The sequence below is a fragment of the Numenius arquata genome, chromosome 1 (genome assembly GCF_964106895.1).
Source record: "Numenius arquata chromosome 1, bNumArq3.hap1.1, whole genome shotgun sequence".
Classification (NCBI taxonomy): Eukaryota; Metazoa; Chordata; class Aves; order Charadriiformes; family Scolopacidae; genus Numenius; species Numenius arquata.
In genome coordinates, this window is record NC_133576.1 from 58,184,157 (window position 1) to 58,204,721 (window position 20,565).

The following is a 20,565-nucleotide window of genomic DNA, read 5'->3' on the forward strand; positions in this document are numbered from 1 at the left end:
ATCATGTTCCTGTGACTGCTTCCAAGTGGTCAAACTTCCTCACAGCTTTTTAGACTACCTGGAAAGCTTTTCATTATTATTAGAGTTTCACCCACCTTTGGGGACAAGAGAATTTCAGTGGAAATCAACTGATCTCCAGTTTCTTGCATTCTTCTGAGGGTTGTGGACTTGTCCAGTTCTACCTACTACCTGGTGGGCTAATGGTGGAAAAAGACCAATGTCTCTCCTTTGCAAGCAAAAGTCTGTTTTGTGGTCTTTCTCTTAAAAGGTGCTGTTTCTTCTTGCTTACTTCCTACTGAGCACCAGTTTTGTGGATCCTACATGAGAAAGATTTCTCCATCATTTAAGCTGACCTTTTCTTTGTAAGAATTTTTTTCTTTTTCTCTTTGTTCTTTTTCTCTGCACCCTGTATTCTGTTCTTTACACCTTTTCCTATTCCTCTGGCATCAAGATTAGTTTTTTTCACTATGTCATATTTTTCCAGGGCTAAACAAATTATTATTTTTTTTTTTTTTAAGTCTACCTTTGTTTGCTAATTTCTTCTTTTTTCTTTCCCAGTTGAACAAACTTAACTGTTTTTCTCCAATTCCTTATCTAAACTTTTGCCATATAATCTGTGTCTTCAGCTGTCTTGTCCTGTAGCAAACAGTATTAAAGTGACTAAAAATAGGCAATTTTCCTCTTTTGGTTTCATAGGTGTTATAGATTCTACAGGTATTATTGCTGTAGAAGGAAGGGTATATGTAATACTTATGTAAGGTGTTAAGTTATTGGTAAAAATGTAATATCTTGGTTTAATTCAGAATTTTAGAAAAATTGGTTCCCTTGAAAAATGAAAAAAATAGCTTGGGGTGTTTTGTTCAGTCTGTCTGCATGTATTTTATATAGAATTCTAGTGCACCTGGGAGGGCAGAGTGCTGAAGACAGCAAGGTACTAAGCCAGTTGTATTGCTGCAAAACAAAACAAATTGCATCTAAAATGCCCAGGGAAATAATTTGCTGTAAAATTCCCTTCTGCATATCCACCATCTCCTTGGGATGTCTAAGAGAGGAGAGTCATTATTCTCTTTCCTTTGACAGGTGTTTAAATTGAAGGGTAAGAGAACCTGGGCAAGGAGGGGATTTGAAGAAATAAATCTCCCTCCAGCTGTGCATATAGGAAAATAAGAATCAAGAAAAGTTTAAATGAAAAGGAAATGGGGTGTTCTACATAGATTCAATTAATTACATGCAGACAAAACACTCTCTTTTCTATGGAAGCCATGTGCCTTCAGAAAGAAAAAAAGGCAGTTAAAGTAAGGGTGCGTCTTCTTTAGTTTCAAATATTACACCTTTGAATCGATGGATAATGTAAAAATATTTCCATTCTTTTAAAACAGTAAGGTTCTGTTCACAGGGGATATTAATGGACACCATTCTTTATCCCTGAGTGATGGAAAATACCAGTATGTTATCATGTGTTTCTGATTACACGCTTTCAATACCCTTTTTTCCCTCTCCTGGAATAACTTTGACTTCTTAGACCTGGCTTTGAAAATATGTGGTTTTATTTCAGATTCTTTCATGATAATGCTTTTCTTTGATATGCTTGCCTTTGTTCTGTATCTGAGTACAGCAAGGCCTGTTACCAGAAAGGTATTCTTCCTGCAGTGTCTCTGAACAATTTCTGCGACTTTACCTATGCAGCCTTTGTAAATGAAACTGCTACATCAAAGAGTAAGAACAATGTGGATGCATGGGCTTTCAGATGGTATGGAGAGCTCCTGTCTGAAAATTTATTTTAATATCTATATTCATGTGGGTTTGGAAAGGATTTTGTTTGTTTCCTGTACGGCACGGGATGTTCAAACTATCTTATCCTTGGTATTGTTATTTAGTATCAAATAGCCCATACCAAATAAAACCAGAATGTATTTTTGGTAACTGAGGAACAGCAGGTTCTGGAGAGTTTAAAATAGATGACATATGATACCAAGAATAGCCCAGTGCAACTTAGCCGACCTGAGAAACTATTCAAAGAGCAAACCAAAATGGAGGGAGGTTCTATACTCCATGCTTTCACTAACATTTATTTTGCTATTTTTGCTTTGTTTTGCTTTAAGCTTTTAATCAAGATTTCCTTGGCTCTGCTGACCCATTTCTATATCGTTAAAGGCAACAGAAAAGAGGCTGCCAGGATAGCAGAAGAGATCTATGGAATAGTCCCAGGTAAAGTAAAAATATGGACACTCTAACATTCAAAGGTACATTTGCTACATTTTTGTAACTTGAGGATCTAAATCACTGAGTTGCCATGAAATGAGAAATCTGTTGCTAAATGCATGGGTGAGTGTTTTAACCTGAAGTGCCTTCCATTTCTGGGGTGTTTGCGGTGTCAGTAAGTGTTGGCATGATTGAGGTGTGCAAAATATGAGACTCCAACAATTACCCAGACAGAATGAGGGCAACATTTGCTGAAGGCACTACAGTAAATAAAAAGATTGTTCTTGAAAGCAAGGCATTCTTTAGCGGGGGTTACAGACGGTTTTACTAAATAGCTAGCTTTACTGCCAGAGAATATTTAGGGAAAAGTTTGAGCATGTTGATTTTCTGAAAGGAGATACAAGGAGGATATAACTAATGACTTTATGAACCCAAGCCAAGAATCCCTGTTTTGTTAAATCAGACGATAAAAATGAATACAGCTAAAATTATTCTGAAAAATATACAGCATGGAAATATATTGTATTTAGTAGGTAATTTATTTTTTTTGGTTTTTTTTTTCACAAGTGATTTTACTCCTTCATATTACTGCCATAATAATGAATAGACAGGCATTTGCATGCCCAGTAATTCCACTAATTAAAATGGCACAGTGTTTTAAATTTGCTACTAATGAGCACATATTTTCCTACTTCAAGATTCATATCAACATTGTGACATCAGAGATTTTTATGTGACTCATTTGTTGGGCACTTGCTTCATGATGAATAGCACCATCATGAACAGGCACACGAACATGAGCAAAACACAGGTGGTATGAGATGGCCACCCAAAACAGGGTTATTAAGATCTGGCCAAGAGAAATACTGCAGCAAAGCATTTCTTACAAAGCATTTATATACAGACATGTCTCTTTCTGGTTTATTAATTTATTTTATATTCTCCAGAATATAATTTCAATCATTTTTTACTGTCATTTTTTTTTCCAAGTGCCTTCATGCAATTGTAGTCAGATGCATAGCAAACAGCAGGTTTTCCTTTATGGAGGTTCTTACTGAATTGCCTGGAAGTTTAGCAGAGTACAACATATTTTTATCTGAAAGTTGTCATTTGCAAAAAGCCATTAAGGATAATCTTTCAAAACATAAGGTCATGTGATGCTGTTGCTGGGGCACTATATTGGATTACAGAGGGAGCTTCACCGCCTTTTCACTTTGCAGTGAAGTAGCGTGGCAGTAGCAGCAGCAGCAGCTTGGCTGCTTAATTTATCTGTAGAAATTTCAAAAGACACAGTGTTTTCAGACATGGCGCTTACAACTGTGAAGGGAAGATGTGCCCTGTATGGGAACTATATTTGCCACACGTTTCAGGGAGGTAGGTTGCTGTGGCTAGCATGGAAATACGCAGCAGCATGTGTTTTCATGGTGAGGCATGTGTGTGTATACACATACATTGTAAATGCATGTGACGTGTGCTTACACATGCTATAAACTATAAGCATAAGAGGCTAAAGAAGGCACTGTGGCTCTATTGCCTGAGTTACTCTGAATCCTCCTGCTGTATAAGGGCCCTGGTTTTTGTCACTTGCAATGTCTTCTAACTTTTGAACCAAGCCCGCCTATTTCAGTCAACAGCATGATGAAGGATGCGGGTTTTTTGGATGTTTTCAGGAAAATGTTTCTTGGTACCTCCTTGGTTCCTGTTTCCATCATTTTGGCTGGTGGATCCTACTTGGTCCTTAGGAGCCTGGTCACATACTGTGCCAGCTGGTCTTTCCATGTCAGCTTTTTGCCTCAGGCTTCCAGGAACAGCTTCTTAAATAAACAGGAAAAAATGTAATTAACTATAGTTAATACCATAATCCCATTAGCTGAAGTGCATCCCAGTTCTTCAGTAATGAAAGGAGACTCCCTTGGCCAAGGCTGAAACCTCTGCTATGTCCTTGGCCTGAAGTCCTCAGGGATGTGTCTGTGCCTCTCATTGATTTCTCTTTGCCTCGGGTAATACCTGAAATGGAGATAAATCACCCTTTCCATTCTCTCTGGTGTGCAGCATAGCTGAAAAAATTAAACAGGACAAGGGTTTCAAATACAGTGCTCATGGGGTTGCTGTACAACAGAGCATGAATGCAAACACTGGTATTGCTTCTGTCCTGTGGCACCGTGAACACAGCTGGCCTTTGGAGAAATACTTACTACACACTGTGTCATGGTATGGTTATAAATTTTAATATACAACAAGTGAATTCGCTCTCCACTTGAGTTGCAGGGATTTAACCTGGGCTGACAGACTATGCTTGTTGGTAGTAGCTAGGCTAAGGAATTTTTTTCTCAGTACATGAATAGATTAAGATAAGAAAAAGGGCAAGCTAGCATACATGAAGGCATCTGAACAGTTCAACAACTCAAAATGACTAAGGAAGAAAAGTAAAGCCTCAGGCAGAATTTATTTTTCCATGTCTTTTCTGAAACCTTCCAGTGAGGAGGAGGATGAAACCTGTTACCTCGTAGTCTGAGCTGGAGGATATTATTTATGAAATTGTCAGTTCAGGAAATAAAACTGCCAGGTACATGCCAGAATTCATTTGATGGACAAGTCATCCCCATGTCTCCCTGCTATGAGTTTCTTGATGAAGTGCAAAAGAAGCCGGAATACTATTCGTGACAAAAGCTCCTTAGGAAAGACGGAGGCTGATACGGTTTTGAATAGGGGAACTGCAGGGCTCTGAAGTGCCTGGGTGAATCCCAGCAGCACTAAACTTGTGGTCTTTACTGAAGCATGTTTTTAGCTGTTTTTAAAAGTTCTGCCAAGAAGCTTTTGTTTAGGTCCCTTAGCGAGTGGCTGGTTTTCTCAGGAGTGCTGAGCCCTCAGTTGCTCTGCTGAAATCAATTTATCAAACAGCTTCACTGCTGACCTCGCATTGATTCCAGTCCTGATCCGCATTTACATGCAGCTGTTTTTTCCCTGTCCTCCCAGGATCTGCTTTTGCTGCTTACCTGGATTAACTTTTGTGCGTTTGCTCTTTCAGGCAGCTGGGCAGACCGATCCCCTCTTCATGACGCTGCCTTCCAAGGACGCCTCCTGTCTTTGAAAACCTTGATTGCCCAGGTAAAAGCCCACAGGTAAAGAAAAGGTTGGGTTAGCAGCGTAGTTTCTGTTGAATTGCATCTGTAAGTTGGTGAGCTGGTGATAGACTCCAGCAGGCCGTAAGAAATACAATTGTATAAATGATATCTCCGCACGTGTGCCGTTGGGCATGTATTAGTTTGGTTGGTTGGGATGCCGGGGACAAGCTCAGGACAAAGACTGTTGCAGCTTGTAGCTTGCTTTATGATAAGTAATGACCCTTGGTCTCTTTCTCAATGATAAGTCATGTAAACTGGGCTTGAGAATAGGGACTATATTATATGTTTAAAAAAAATGGGTAGAAAGCTGTAGAAATACATCTTGCTTTATAAAACAGCAAGCATGGTCTTGACAGCAAGCGTGACCGAGCGAGCTGTCAGCCTGAAAACCCCTGCTCCAAATGAAACCAAGGGTTTCAGGCAAAAGAAAGAGAGGAGGAAAGAATGTACTAGGAAGGACAAGAAGCTGGATATGAAAGTGGGCAGCTGCAAAGGGACAGATTATGGTTCTTCACACTTTGCCAACCGTCTTCCTTACCACCTTTGCTTAAACTCAATGCCCTCATGTGGCACGAATGAGCAACTGCCCCCCCTTCTTCCCCACCCCATCCCCTTCCCCCCCCCCGCCCCCCGCCCCCCCCGCCGGGAAAATAATTCCCTGAGTGTAAACTTTGTGACTTGGTCATCAGACTTTTTATATTCAAGGTAAATATTTTTTACCAGTGAGGCAATGGCTCAAATGGACAACGTCCTCAAGGAGCAGAGCTGCCAGTGTAAAAGCCTTCATTCCAGACATCTGCTGAGGAGTGGCAGGAGCTAAAAGAGGTTGCTGTTTACAGTCAGTTTCCCTCCTCCTATTTCCTGATCCCTCTTTCCTTTACTCTCAGATATCAAATGATTTTATGGAAAAGGACATGATGGAGGTTAGAAATAATAAGGAAGAGGGCTCATTCATTCAGGGCTTTGCTGGTTTTCTGACCCCCTCTATCTCCATTTATGCTGATCTTACACCATCTTATTAGCGAGGGGCACCCAGTGCTGTGGTTACACACTAGATGCCCTGGTTATACATTGGGCATGGTTAAATACTGGAGAAGGACTGGTGTTACGGTTATGAATCATTTAATAAATTCACCCTTTCTCCTTTTCCCAAAGACATTTAATTTTGGGAGTGAGGGATGAGAGTCCTTGCTGATGAAAACAGATCAAGGCAGCAATGCCTGTAGAGAGTGAATCTGAGCTGATTCACCACAGCTTGATAAATGTAGGGATGAAGCTGTTCATGGAGCAGCATAATCATTGCTCATTGCTTCTAATATACCTAAACTAGTAGCCTAAAATTAAATATGGAGATATACTGTAGCCTATAATTGGGACACTCAGAATTCTCTGCCGGAGGACCACAGCTTTCAAGAAAGGCAGTGAGGCTTCTGCTACTCGGAGGATGCCTGGACATAAGGGGACGATGGAGCGCTGGAGTTTTAAAAGAGCTCAGGAACTCACCAATGCCTGCTCCAGCACCGAAAGAAGAGTAAGAAGAGTTTAATTTTTCTGATACAAAGGGAAGGGAAGAGTTTATAGCCATCTGAAAACAAGTACTGTCTGGCAAACAGCTATAGTAAAATCTATAACTCGATCTCCATTTCATAATGGAAGAGATTGCTGTTTTGCCCAAGATATCAATACTTACTCTTTCACTAGAAATGACTGCATTTCATTTTTTAAATATATATCTGAGTAATGATTGAGAATAGCTCTCTTCTTATTAGGACTATCTAGAAGACATTCCTCTTAAAGCAATATGCTGGTCATTAAGTACAAAACATCTATACAATTAGAAAATGGAATAATGTCAACATTTTTTCAAGGTTTTATCTATTCCCCTGGCACTGATGTAACATATGGAAAACTTTTAGCGACAGCTTTTACATTAATAATGCTTTCATGTAACTGAAAAACAATTGTTTTTCTATCATAGAGTTTCTGCCTTACAGTGATTGCTTTTAATGCTCACTGCATGGGGACTGGTGACTTTTACAGTGTTACATCGCTCACAGATTACTTCTGCCCATCTCATTTACTACTGCCTACCAAAAAGTGCGTTGCTGCCATCTTGTGAGCTGCCGAGTTTATGGCACATCAGGTGGAGAACAACTGTGTTACAAAATACAAAACATGAAGCGGAAAATGGAGAAAATGGAGCTGCTTCCAGGCCTATTCTCACACACGGCTCTAAAATCCTACTTACTAGGAGATTTAGATTCATTCTGGAGAAAACACATATGAGAATTGCTTTCCCCTTGGTGAATATGTTGGTTTCTGTTTGCACAGGAATAGATGCAAGAACTGTCATTTAGAAAAATACCTATAATGAGACATTTGTAAATCATAGTTCTTTCTTCCAGTGTATAATGTTTCCTGGGTGGTCAAATAAGAGAAACAGATTCATGGGTAGGATTTGTCTCATCGATTTTATGGGTCTAACAGGTACTTAGACCTCTGAGTGAAACACACTGGGGACTCCATATACTCAGTGGAAGTACTTTTAGGACACAATTCGTGTGACGTCCTAGAAACGGCTGCCTTAGCATGGCATGAATCATATCCTAAGGGTGCCTGTTTCTCCTCCACTGAAGGAACCAAGGGCTCCAGCTGAGCTGCTGACACCTGTGCCAGAGGTGTCCCTCTTCAGGGAGGTGAATCCCACCAGCTGTAGTTCCTGCTGCTGGAGTTAATAAGGAAGTTAACATCACCCTCAGAAGTTAAAGAAACACGATGGCTTTTCTGCGATTGACCGTATATTGTAAAGAACTAGAAATAGAAGGCATAGTTTGTCCTTGCTTCCTCTTTAACCCCATCACCAGCTGCTGTCTTTGGGGACAAGCACCGCAGCACGGAACAGCATTGATCCAACCCATGACCTGCCCTGGACATGCGCCCAGTGGCGTGACTCTCCCCCACCATGGTCCCACCTGCCCTGGGGGAGCCGTGTGGTTCGGGCAGGGCTTTCCCCTCATGCCCCCCCCATCCCACGTTGCAGGGTTTCAATGTGAACCTGGTGACAACAGACCGCGTGTCGGCTCTCCATGAGGCCTGCCTGGGTGGCCATGTCGCCTGCGCGAAGGTGCTGCTGGAGAACGGTGCTCAGGTGAGTTCTGGGGATGCTGGTGGGGACGCGGGCACCTGGAGCATGGATAGGTCCTGCATCAGCGGGGGGGCTGCACGTGTGCCAGAGCGAGGCTGCTGATGGACAGGAGCAACTTGGGCAGAAATGGGGAAAAATAAAACTGTGCTTTGTTTTCATGGGTAATGGATTTGCCTTCCCCCAGTGGCTGCTTGGGTCACCCTGTAATTCTGTTTTGTTTTCCCTCTGTATGTGAAATGTAGTAACGATTGATAGAAAAAGAATGAGAGATGCTGGGTGAAAAGAACTTTGAAGAAAATCATAGAATCATAGAATGACTTGTCCCTTCTCCCCCGTCCACCCACCCACCCATATCAATCATCACTGGAATTGCCTTTGGCTTTCTGTAGCACAGTTTGGGAGTCTCACATAAGTAAAAATGGATGTGCTTGAAGCAATGAAACGTTTTATATCCTAATAAAATAACATTTACCCCAGCAGGACCTAAGGTAGAATACGTGTTAAAGATGGAAACACAGGAATGAATGAAATATATAAGAATGTATTTCATTCATCTGGGTTTTCAAGTACATTTTATATGGTAAGAAACTGAGCAACATCAAAACTAGCAGTCAGGCTATCCTCTGCAGAAGAAAAAGCTTTTGTTAACTTCTTAAACTGTATGCCAAATTTAAATCCCTTAGAAAGATGAAAATAAAACTCCTTTTTTGCTCAGTTTTACTTGATTTTGATATATTAATGGCATTGCCTTTTTATAACTCAGAGAATCATCTCTGAACTACTTGTTGCTTTCCTAAGAAATCAGTCTATTCCTGGTATAATATATAGCTCCAATGTTTTTTGGTTTTTGCTTTCCCCCACTTTCTGTTCATAAATAAAGTCAACAGACTCTTGTCTAACTTGTGGGAGAAAATGTGCCACTCTGCTGCTCTCTTTTAGTGCTGTGCTTTTCTTTATTTCGTTTTTTTACCAAACCATTTACTTCACAACAGCTGTCTTACAATTCTTTCCTCTTTTACTGGTTAAACCAATGCCCAGTGGAGAGGGAAACCAAAGAAGTCATTTTTCTTCTTCCGTTGTCTCCTTGCTTACCCTTGATTGTCAGCTTGCCTGAATCACTGGCCCGGTTGTGAAATGATGCTGATAGACCTCCAGTGCCTCCAGCAGCTCCAGCCATATCTGCCCGATGAGACTAGGGGGAGGCCAGGGGCAGTGCTGGGCTGAAGGGCTGCAGCATGTAATCTGTCTGAAATACAGATACTCCCAAGGCATCTCTATTTCTTTTTTTTTTTTTTTCTCTTTTAGAAGCTGTGCAGGTTGAGAGATAGTTTAGATCATTTAGCAGGAGGGGAGGAAGATCAAGGAAGAGGCTGGGAACTGTAGTGATGGTGCTGTTGAAACAGAATCTTAGTTGGAGCCTTTGAATTTCAGGAAGAGGAAGCTGCATTTTGGACTCAAAAACCTGAGCAGACAGATGTCCCCAGTGCTGTGGTACCTAGTATCTCCCCATATCATGCTGGCTTCCCTGCCTACTGGTCCTGTCATGATTCTTTTCCAGCCAAGTCTGTTCCCCTCACTGTTTTTTCATGAAGGTGAGCAAGCAGAGAAGGCACCAAGGAGTAGGGGCTGCCTCCTCCAGCGTACCTGCCTTATCTGCAAGCGCAGCTTCACGTAGGGTAGCGTGACCTCACACTGGCTGCTGTATGGTTGGAGCCTGCTAAAGACTGCAAGGACTGAAACACTGGAAATAGCAAGGACTGGCTTGTAATTGTGGGAAAAGCACCTTGCGAGAAAAGGAGTTAACTCATACAGCATCGTAAACAAGTCAAATCATAGAATCATAGAATGGTTAGAGTTGGAAGGGACCTTAAAGATCATTGAGTTCCAACCCCCCTGCCATGGGCAGGGACACCTCCCACTAGACAAGGTTGCTCAAAGCCCCATCCAATTTGGCCTTGGACTCTGAACAAGGACAAATGATATCTAGGAAGGTATCAACTGTAGACGGTCCACTGCTGAATTACCCAGAATAAATCAATAGGTTCTTAAACATCACTTTCTCTGCTTTAAAGGCAAAATATCTTGCTAGTTAAGTTGTGTGAGCCCGGGACTTCTCCACCTCTTCCTCTTCCATCTCTTTCCTCTTCTCCCTGATTTGGAAACTGCACAAATTGCCATGTGCTTGCCTAATGCATTGCTCTTCTCCAGTGTGCCACAGAATTAAAGGCATGCAGATTTGCTGCATAAATTGCCTCTGAGGGCTTGCAATGTAGTTAAATGTAGCAGCTATGGCACTGTGCACAACACAAAACAGGGACTGTGCTGTCCCAATGGAGAATGATGAATGCTGGTTCTTGCCAGGTCTTTACATTGGAGGTGGAGGAAGGAAATTCTTTCTCTCTTACACACACACACATATACATACAAACATAAACTCTTTCAAGCTCCTTTTCTGTTCGGGATTAAGACTATGTTTCCATGAAAATTTCTGTTGCTGGGAATGTGTTTTTAGGTGAAAGTATTAAACATGAAGTAAATGGTTTCATTTAAAAAGCAAAGCCATTTTCGTCTGAGCATAATCTGGCTTTGGATAGGTCCAAACTAGGCGGTCATGAAGATACTGAAGTTCTCCACATAAAAAAAAAAGTTAAAATCTGCGTTTTTGAGTAACTCTAAGGGGAGTATTCATAACAGGCAGTGTCACTGCCTTATGGCACTAGCTATCTGTGAAAGAGAGCAAACCTCAAAGGAGAATGTTATATATATTGTGCCACAACATGTAACACTGAAAGTTGTTAAGAAAATCAATTCTGAATTAAACAAGACAAGTGCCTTTTTCTGGTGCATTTCTGGTGTGCATATGAGGCATGCTACAAGGGTGTTCCTCTTAAATCAGGTTATCCTGAGCATGTCTTGCTGTTCCAGGTCAACGCAGTCACCATCGATGGGATCACTCCTCTGTTTAATGCCTGCTGCAGTGGCAGCGTGGCCTGTGTCAACATGCTGCTCGAATTTGGAGCCAAACCACAGCTCAGGAGCCACCTCGTTTCACCTATTCATGAAGCGGTCAAGAGAGGTAATGTTCAGGCTGTGAATGAAGCTAACAATAACCGAGGAATACACCTTCTATTGATATTAAAATATTTAAAAAAAACCCTAAACTTGTTCGTACTGGTACGGATAAATAGGCTTGCCTTATTCCCAGCTCTTGTACCTCTTTGGTTGCACTTGGGTGTATTCTGCTCTGCATCACTTGAGCAATGGCCCTTCTTCTCTCCACAGGTCACAGGGAGTGCATGGAGATCCTTCTGGCCCATGAGGTTGACATTGACCAAGAAGATCTGCATCATGGGACCCCTCTCTATGTGGCTTGCATGTACCAGAGAACAGATTGTGTTAAGAAGCTTTTGGAGCTAGGTATACCTGGAAAAGGGGCTGGGGGAGAGCTGTGGTGGTGTGAGCCACCACTGCTGGTCTCTCCAGGCTGCCTCTCCACTGCAAACATCATTGGTTATTTCCACAAGAGGTGTTTGGGCAGCCCAAGCCAGTGAGATTTGTATGAGGCTATTAAAAATTTCACCTGCATTCATGAAAAATTTATGATTTCCTCAGTAAAAAAAGCCCTAATGACAGAGACCTCCCTGAGACTGTCTGAATGTGAAAATAAAATACTTTTAGTTTTCTAGAAAGATGAGAGGAAGTGCAGACAATGCTGGCTAATATTGGTGACCAAAATCAGCTCTTGATTATGATAAACTGCCGTGCTAAGCATTAACTTCACCTGCTTCTCAGTAGATGATGAAGACAGCAGTAAAGCTGCTTGAAAGAATAATCACTGCAGGTCCAGGCACAGCCTATGAGCCAGCATAAATTTTTGCTGTCAGTGAACATTATCTGACTTACACCTGCTCGAAGTGTGGCCCTGCTGTGCCTGGTGAGCCCAGGGCAAGTATCTCGTTTGCTGTGCTCCTGGAGTTATTACAATGAGATACCTAAAGGTTTTTTTTTTTTTTACCTCCGCTAATTGAATTAACATAATACGTGTCAGACTTTATGTTATTAACAAATTAACAGAGCATATAGTAGGCTTTGAACATTTATTGGGTTGAAGGTCAAGCTGTTCAGTTCTGTCTATCGCAGACAGGGTTTGGTGGCTCAGAGGATATTTACACAGCAGGCATTTGACCTGTGGAGTTTTGCACTGCTGCTATTGACAGAAATGAGGGAGGCCTGCGTGCCATCCATCCCCTTCATTTATTGAGGCTACTGGTGGAAACCAGCCGGTGTGATGTGGGTTTGGACCATTCCTGTTGCCTCCCAGATCTAACCATGAACTCTTGTTCACTCAAGGGGCCAATGTTAACATGGGGAAGCGATTAGACACCCCCCTCCACGCGGCAGCAAGAAAATCCAGCGTGGAGGTAGTTGTCTTGCTGACAGACTATGGTGCTAACCCGAAATGCAGAAATGCTGAACTCAAGTGTCCCCTGGATCTTGCTGTACCCAACAGCAAAGTGGAGCAGGCGCTTCTGCTTCGGGAAGGTAATGGTTTCCTTTCTTCTTCTCTTTTTCAAGTATTTATTTTCCTTACCTAAGTATATTTTCTTAACTGCTTTTATAAGTAATGCTTATATGAGTTCTCTTGGCTTCTCTACTGATTTCAAGCCTGCAGCACATGACACAGAAATATGTGAGAAATCTCTGTTTTGTTGCTACATCTGCCACCAAGTGTTAGGGGTTTAGTGGGTAAATTGGTAAGTTGTTCTGTGCTTTATTTTTGTGTCTGCTGAAGGAAAATTTTATGTCTTTACCTATCAGGACTCTAAGGATTAAAAACTGCCGTGGGAGTTTATTCATAGATAACAGTTTAGTACCACCACCTTGTGTTCAAACTAACACCACGGCTTAGTGTCCTGCTTCTCACAGAAAAAGCCACACCAGTGTCTGTGCCCTTGGTCACCAGGAGAATGCAGAGCTATGACTCTATGATTCTATTTGCTGGGTGACTATTCAGCTTCACGACATGCAGCCATCTTCCATGAGGCTTATAGGGCTGCAATCCCAGCACAAAACCAGCAGTGCCCTTACTTTCAGCCTTCCTACAATTAATTATCTTTCTAGTCTACTGGAAGAAACTTCTGAGCAGAAACGAATCTAGATACTCTTGTGCCGTTTTTGCCCGCAACACATACAGCCTTGTTGCATCCAGCTTGATGCATCCAACAGCAATATTGCTGGGATATGGATACCATATACTGGCTGAATTAAGTCCCCCTCCTCCTCTAGCCTCTGTATTTCCCAGCACAATGGTACCCTCTTAGTCAGTCGATGCCCCCCCTGGGCTTTGCCAACATGAAGGGTGAATGGTGCTCTCCCATGCAGGCAGCCTGCCACCTTCCCATCCTGCTCGCTCCATACCAAGGAGCAAAGCATGATGTGCATGGAGAGCCTGCTTCCAGTTGCAAAATACCTCTTGGATGGTAAATTAATATTGTCAATGTTGTGCATAGGCTTTGTGCCGGCCCTTTGCACAGAGGTGGGTTTTATGGAGGAAATGGAACATTTGCTTAATATCCTTCTATTCTGATCCTTTCTCCATGGCTTTTCATGCAGAGCTTTAATTTGTCATGTCTAAAACCTTCTGGGAGGACATTTGCTTGGATGCTTCTCACCTCTTGTGACTTCTGTCCTTGTATCTGAGAGATGTTCAGGGCTGAGCAATGGCAGGCTGTGTGAGCAAAGGCAGTGCAATTGTCCTGCTCCAGTTACCCTGTGTGAATGAGAAATTGTGGAGATAAAGAAATATCCCACTATTAATAATTTTCTCTTCCTGATCTTTCTTTTTAATTTCCACTTTGACTGTAAGGGAAGAGAGGGTGACAATCTCAGCGGGATTATAGGGGCACTCCAGCTCCTGCTGGCTCTTCACTTTTCAGAAATGAAGTTTCCTCAGTTTCCTCACCTTTCCCTTTAGTTCCACTTTCAGATACTTTGCTGTATCTAACATCTACAACTGCCCTTTTTACCTACTTCTGTGTTTTCTGAGGTCCTTCTGTTTGAGATAAGCACCTCAGGGACCCATCTTGATGAGTTTTCTTTATACTCCCTGACTTTTCTACTGTGGTTACTTAGCTCCCTTTAATTGCTCTTTTTCCTAGCTCTTAAGTCATGCGAAATATAAAATGTTTCGGCTTTCCTAACTGCTTTGGGAGCTGGTAGCTTCTTTCTTCACTTCCAGTTACAGTAGTACTGGAACTATAGACATATCTATATATCCTGTATTATTCTGTTAACTTCTTCTCAGAGGGGGCATTATCAGCCTGTTCAGGCTCCTAAATCTTCCTGTAGTAAAAGCACAGATTATGAAGCTTACTTGGAAGATATAAGGACAGGCTTTTAAGCACACATCTCTACCCATTGCCTGCCAGACATTGCTACTGATTGAAACTGGAGGGGCAGGGCTGAGACAGGGCTCGAAAACTCTGAGCAGGCATGAAGGTTCAACCTGGAGCAGCTCCAGCAAGACGAGAGCGAAGGCGGCAGGGACATGTTCACTAGCAAGTTGCATTTGCATGTGCAAGGATGTGATTGCAGAAGCAATGGAGTCTCATTTCCAGTGGGTTTGTGCCTGGTGTGCTCCTCTCCTGACCTGTGGTGGGATGGGCTGGGGGCGCCTGGCTGGTCACCCCACGGGGAAGCCACTGGGGCAGCACCATGGTGTGCAGTGCCATGCAAGCCACTGCCCAAGCCGGCCTCACTATTGTCCTCATGAGTCCTCTGACAGTTTTCCTACCAGTGGACCCTATGATTTTTAACAAGAGTTTTTCGCTTGCAGCAACCTTTCCACCAAGGCAAGGGAAGGGCGAAAAGGCCTCTCATATTTTTATTTTTTTATTTTTTAATTTTTTTTTACCCTTGGTGCCTTTTTGCACAAAACTTTGGGAGACTTTCTATCTTTGAGATATTTTCCTTTCAGTCAGACTTAATTAAAATTGGATGACACATTAAGAAATTATTTTGAGGAGCACTGATTGACTGACATATATAAATATTCAGAGACAGCGTGGTCATGTAAAAAGGCTAAGTTACAGTTACTACGCGTGCAGGTACCTGCTGAGACACAGCAACTGGAAGAAGCATGTTCTGTATATAGGAACAGCTAACTGTATTTGCCATATCCACCCATTATGGCTGGTCTACACTAAGCACCTCTGCAGCTCCCTGTAATCCCTCTTGTCTTTATCCTCACAACAACACTGGGAGTTGTCTTATATCCTGAGCAAGGGCTATGCATCCTGGCACTCTCTCTCCAGTGCAGACACCTTTATAGTACTTTAAGTACATGCTTGAGAAAAGATGCAGAAAAGCCCAGCTGTGCAGGCAGAAAAAGGTTTTTAGTGCTCATAGATTTCACATCACTGAACCAACTTTGACAACATAAATTAAATATGAACAATAAGCTAGCTCTCCTTGACTTCAGCAAGTTATTGTGTAGTGCTTGATCTGATTTGCAAATGTTACTGGTGTTTGTTGCTTTCTGACTTATACTGGTGATGGGGTTGGGGGTGCTTGTTCTTGCCTTTTTTTTTTCCCCAGGTCCTGCTAGCCTTGCCCAGCTGTGCCGGTTGTGCGTCAGAAAGCATCTGGGTCGATCGTGCCTATATGCAGTCCACAAGCTGCACCTGCCTGAGCCACTTGAGAACTTTCTTCTTTATAGATAAGTCTGTGACTATCTTTACACAGGAAAAGAAAGAGGAACAAATGGTTTTTTACTCCAAAAATATTATATCAAAGAAAAAAATCAAAGACATCATTTACTGTCTACTGTGGATACCAAACATTATTTGCTACATGACAATGCAGACTGAAAACAGCTTTTCACTGTGAATGATATTATAGATACAGTTCCCCCAGTCTATTTCCAAATCCACTTACACCAGCCTGAGAAGTTGTAGTATATGAACAGCTCACTTGACATGTGTTTGTAGATGCACATGCAACATCCACTCACCCACAGACACATACAAAGATTTCCCCTGCTTTTAGTGTTACTTTTATCCATGTAGTATCTGTGCAGCTTCTTCCTCTTGTCTGTCCAATTTCACTGGCAAAATCAAGGTAGTGGCTGTTATTCTTCCACTAGTGTGAGAACAAAAAGCCTTCAGTGCCCAGCATCAGCCCTATATAATATATTGCACATCTTTTGTCAACTTTGACTTCGCATTCTGCCGTCTCTTTCCTATAGTCTAGTGGAGTCGTAGAAACTTCAAGCAGGCTCTAGCTGTCCAGCCACTGTATGTCCCCTTGCCCTGAGCTCCGTTGCACCCAACGCTAACACATCTTGTCCTCTGAAGTTATGTGATGTTGATGAAAGTGATGATATGAAAGTGATGTTACCAAAGCAGGTGTAGGATTTTGGAGTAAGCCCACAAAAATGTGTGAAAGTCTTAAAAAAAAACTTCATCTCTTCTAAAAAAATCCCTCCTAAGTTATTTGACCTGAGATCTGGCTGTGTTCATTACATGAATAATTTTTCTTATCTTAATTCCGGGACAGAACTGCAAATGTTTTCATAGGCACAGTAGGTCAGCTTTCAATGTCTATCCTTTGCAAGGTTTAAAGAAAAGCAAAGAATGAGTTGCTGCTCTTCTGTGCTTTGCATGCTTTGACCTTTCTCAAAATAAGTTCTCGGACTGTAGAGCAGGAGAGAAGCAGGGCCCCTAAGGATGATTGTGTCTCACCCAAATATTGTCCTTGTTGGATATTGCTCACCAGGAGAAGTTTGCAGGCTTGTCTGCTCCCTTGTCCCCTACTCCAGAGGCTTTCATTACCCCCCTGGGAAAAGGGGTTTTTAGTGTATCACGACTTTGCCCATTGTGGGATTCGTTTAAAGATCATCAGGGTTATTAGCTTGGACACAGAAGAGCTAAAAAACGTGCACTGCTTTGAGCTGAGAAATGTGGGGTCCAGTGACTGGTGCAATGCCTGCGTGGCTCTGTAAAGGTTTGTTTATCTTTCCTGTGGAGGTTGTTCTGAGGCGAGAAATGTATCTTCAGACCCCTGTTTTGGTAAACTTCTGCCATGACACAAGGCAACGGTGTTTCACTAGCTGTAGTAAAATGAAAATTAAAGTTAAAAGGAGAGTCTGTCTCCATTTAGCTCAACTTTACAGATCCAAGAGGCTGATGACACATTTTCAGACTATGAGATGTAGTGGTTTTGTTATGAGCTATGCATGCTGCTACCAATTTTCACTGCCCATGCATCTTAAGTCAGGGGGAACTGGCCTGCTGGAGCCTGAATACGGGACTGCTTCCAGCAGTCTTTGAGCTCCTGTCCCTGCTCCAGCAGCAGCAGCCTCTCTGGTTCGATGCTAATCCCTTAATTTCACCATGACAGCTTCCCTCTCTGAGACATAGGTCTAACATTTCCCGTACTTTCTTAAGATTAATTCAGCAGAAGTAAGATAAATTGTGCTCCCAGCAGTCCATGAGACTGGACCTGCAATGTTACAGCCGAAAATGAATGTAGTTTTCAGCCTGTGTTTGCACATATTGAATACTATCTGACGGCAAGAGCTATTGCCCATAAAGTTGTCAGTGACATGAATGACCTTGTATAGTACAGCACATCATGAATCGCAGAGATTTGAACTCTATATTCTCAAGAGCCTCTGAAAATCAAATACTATCAAGCAAGAAATGCCTATATCAACCTGATGTCAACAGATATCTCTCAGTCTTATCTTTACTGCCAGCTCACCTGTTCTGTTTGTAAGGGGGCAGTCAGAATGCCATCCACTATCTTAATAGAGAGAAAGAGCCTCAGCTGTGGGGTTTGTCAGACTTACATTGCAATCCATGAGCCAAGGCAATTTATGGGATCTATTTCAGAATGTGTAATACTGAATTGATTTCCTATTGCAATCATCGGTGAAAGCACTATTTCACTTGCATAGGATTTTAAATTGAAAAAATGTATCTCCATTAAGGAAATGCAAAATCTATGCAGCCTCTCAGAAAAAGTTTATGTTAAGAAGCAGCAGAAGTTGCCCTATATTTATTGCTGATATTAGCTTCCCATCAAAAAATCACCTCACCTTTGCTTCCTCCTGGAGACAGCATTCTTCCTGAACTTCTGTATATCAAAGAGTCTGGAGGGAAAAGATTCTTAATAAATCAGAAGAGAAGCTCAGAAGTCCTGATGGTAAAAAATTTCATTAGAAATTTTCTTGCTCTTATCTCAAAAGATTGTTACCCATTTAATTTTCATTGACTGCTTTGTGTTCTAACAATGCATGGAAATATTACTGAGGAAATAGCTGGAGGAGTTATTTCATTTTTTTCTTTGCAAATATGCTGTCTCATATGAGGATAGGGAAAGACTGATCAATTTTCTAGGAGACTACTGAATTTTGTCGCTGATTTTTCAGAATGAGTTTGAAAAGCATCCATCAGATGTGGATACAGCAGCTTTTCCCCAGGCAGAAAAGGGGCTAAACTCACACGGTCTCTTTCCTTCAAACAGGTGGCATCTTCTCTGTCATTCTATGATCATTGACAGAAACCAGCCATTTGGGTAAAATATGGTTTTCCTGGTAAAAAAGACGTTTTTCTGTGCTGCAATGTCCGTTGCTATACCAGATCTGTATGACTTTACTCCCAGCAACTGCCAGTACCATCTGCTTCAGTGAGAGGTGCTGCGTGTCTCAACAGGAGTAATTACACAAGATCCTGGCTATTGAAAAGGTTCTTCTGAACTACAAACACTTACCGATTCTGAGTGCAGACACTGACTTGCAGCATAAAGTGTGAGCTTGGGCTGTGGATGCTCACTAAACATAAAGTCCTTGGTCCTGGGTATATTTTGCAGGAGTGTCTTATATTGGTTACTGATGTACAGTATAAAACCAAAAGACTTCCTTTTACCGTTCTCAATCTGTTGATTCGCTTTTCAGTTTTCTTATCCATCTATTATGAGAGATCCAGTGTGGACTCTGAAATGCCAGTGATGAGGACCTCACAGATCTCAGACTAATCAAATATTGACTTCAAGCCATCAATCATTACTCATTATATCTCTATCATTGCTCATAATCCAAAGCAAAACAAAATTAAATGGGCCCTGTCTTTATCATTACTCTAAAGTAAGCAGTCTTCATAGCTGCATTCTTTTTACCAGCAGATGCATTCCCATGTCTCAAAACATCTTTGCAATCCTTTTTTTTTGCCCTGGCTGTACCTTTTCTCACACCACTAAGCTGCAGGTTCCTAGGCATGTCTTTCTTGATCATCTTTCTCCTGGATTCACATATTTCTCCTCTGTCACTAAGAAAATAGTTTTTAGTTTCCTCTTTGAGGAGTCTAACTCTTCAACAGCAGACATTTTAGCCAAGGTCAACCTGTCTCCTCGTTGTCTGTGTTACTTTTCTTGCTCACCAGGCTGCTGTGTTGGGGTCCCCCCCTCCAAACCTGCACATCTCAGCCCGTCAAGCCCTAGGGGAGGGCACTAGTGTTCAGAGAGCTGTCACCCAGCGGCACGTGTCCTGCTCACAGGCTTCTCAGCTGACTGCATCCTTGAGGGAGCAGGACTGTACTGGCCACCATGTTCATGCCAAGCTGGAGAAAGTAATTTTGCTGTCTGGGCTATCTCCAGGCACAGCACCTCTACTTGCTGGCTGGCTGGCCGCACATAACTGTTTTTTTCTGTGTCTGATCACAGCAGGAGACATGCCGCTGTTGTTCATTGTTTGCACTAATTTGTAAAGACAGTTGTGGCGATGCTCGTCTTGCTCCCCCCTTGTTGCTATCTCAACGCACTGGCCTAAAACCTGGCTCAACAGGTTTCCTTAGAGCTTGAGAGCACTTTTTCCCAGAGTTTTATCTGCAAACAGTCTGGCTAATGGACCACCTCCTCAGGGAAATACAACAGTGAAAATAAATAGACCAACATGTTTTGAAAGGGTTTAAAAAAGGTTTTTCATGGTAGGTAGGAAAAGTTACTTTCTAATTTGGCCCCTAAAAGATCTCTGTTTTGATCTTCTGACCAACCTGTTGGGTTCGAGGTGACCTCTGTCTCCTACAGTGCAATTTT

At 42.1% G+C, this 20,565-nt stretch overlaps 1 protein-coding gene across 2 annotated transcripts; it reads left to right on the forward strand.

Annotated features, from left to right (window-relative positions):
* The first annotated feature begins 1,958 nt into the window (after positions 1-1,958).
* On the forward strand, positions 1,959-16,921 carry ASB11 (ankyrin repeat and SOCS box containing 11). Of its 2 annotated transcripts, none has more exons than XM_074144493.1 (7): positions 1,959-2,208; positions 5,231-5,310; positions 8,368-8,475; positions 11,398-11,548; positions 11,755-11,889; positions 12,823-13,014; positions 16,069-16,921. In XM_074144493.1, the coding sequence occupies exons 1-7, from the start codon at positions 1,959-1,961 to the stop codon at positions 16,191-16,193; spliced, it is 1,041 nt and encodes a 346-aa protein (XP_074000594.1). In that variant the 3' UTR covers positions 16,194-16,921. The 2 variants fall into 2 exon arrangements, with proteins under 2 accessions (XP_074000594.1, XP_074000603.1); XM_074144502.1 differs by having other exon boundaries at positions 2,031-2,208; positions 8,419-8,475.
* Positions 16,922-20,565: the final 3,644 nt, after the last annotated feature.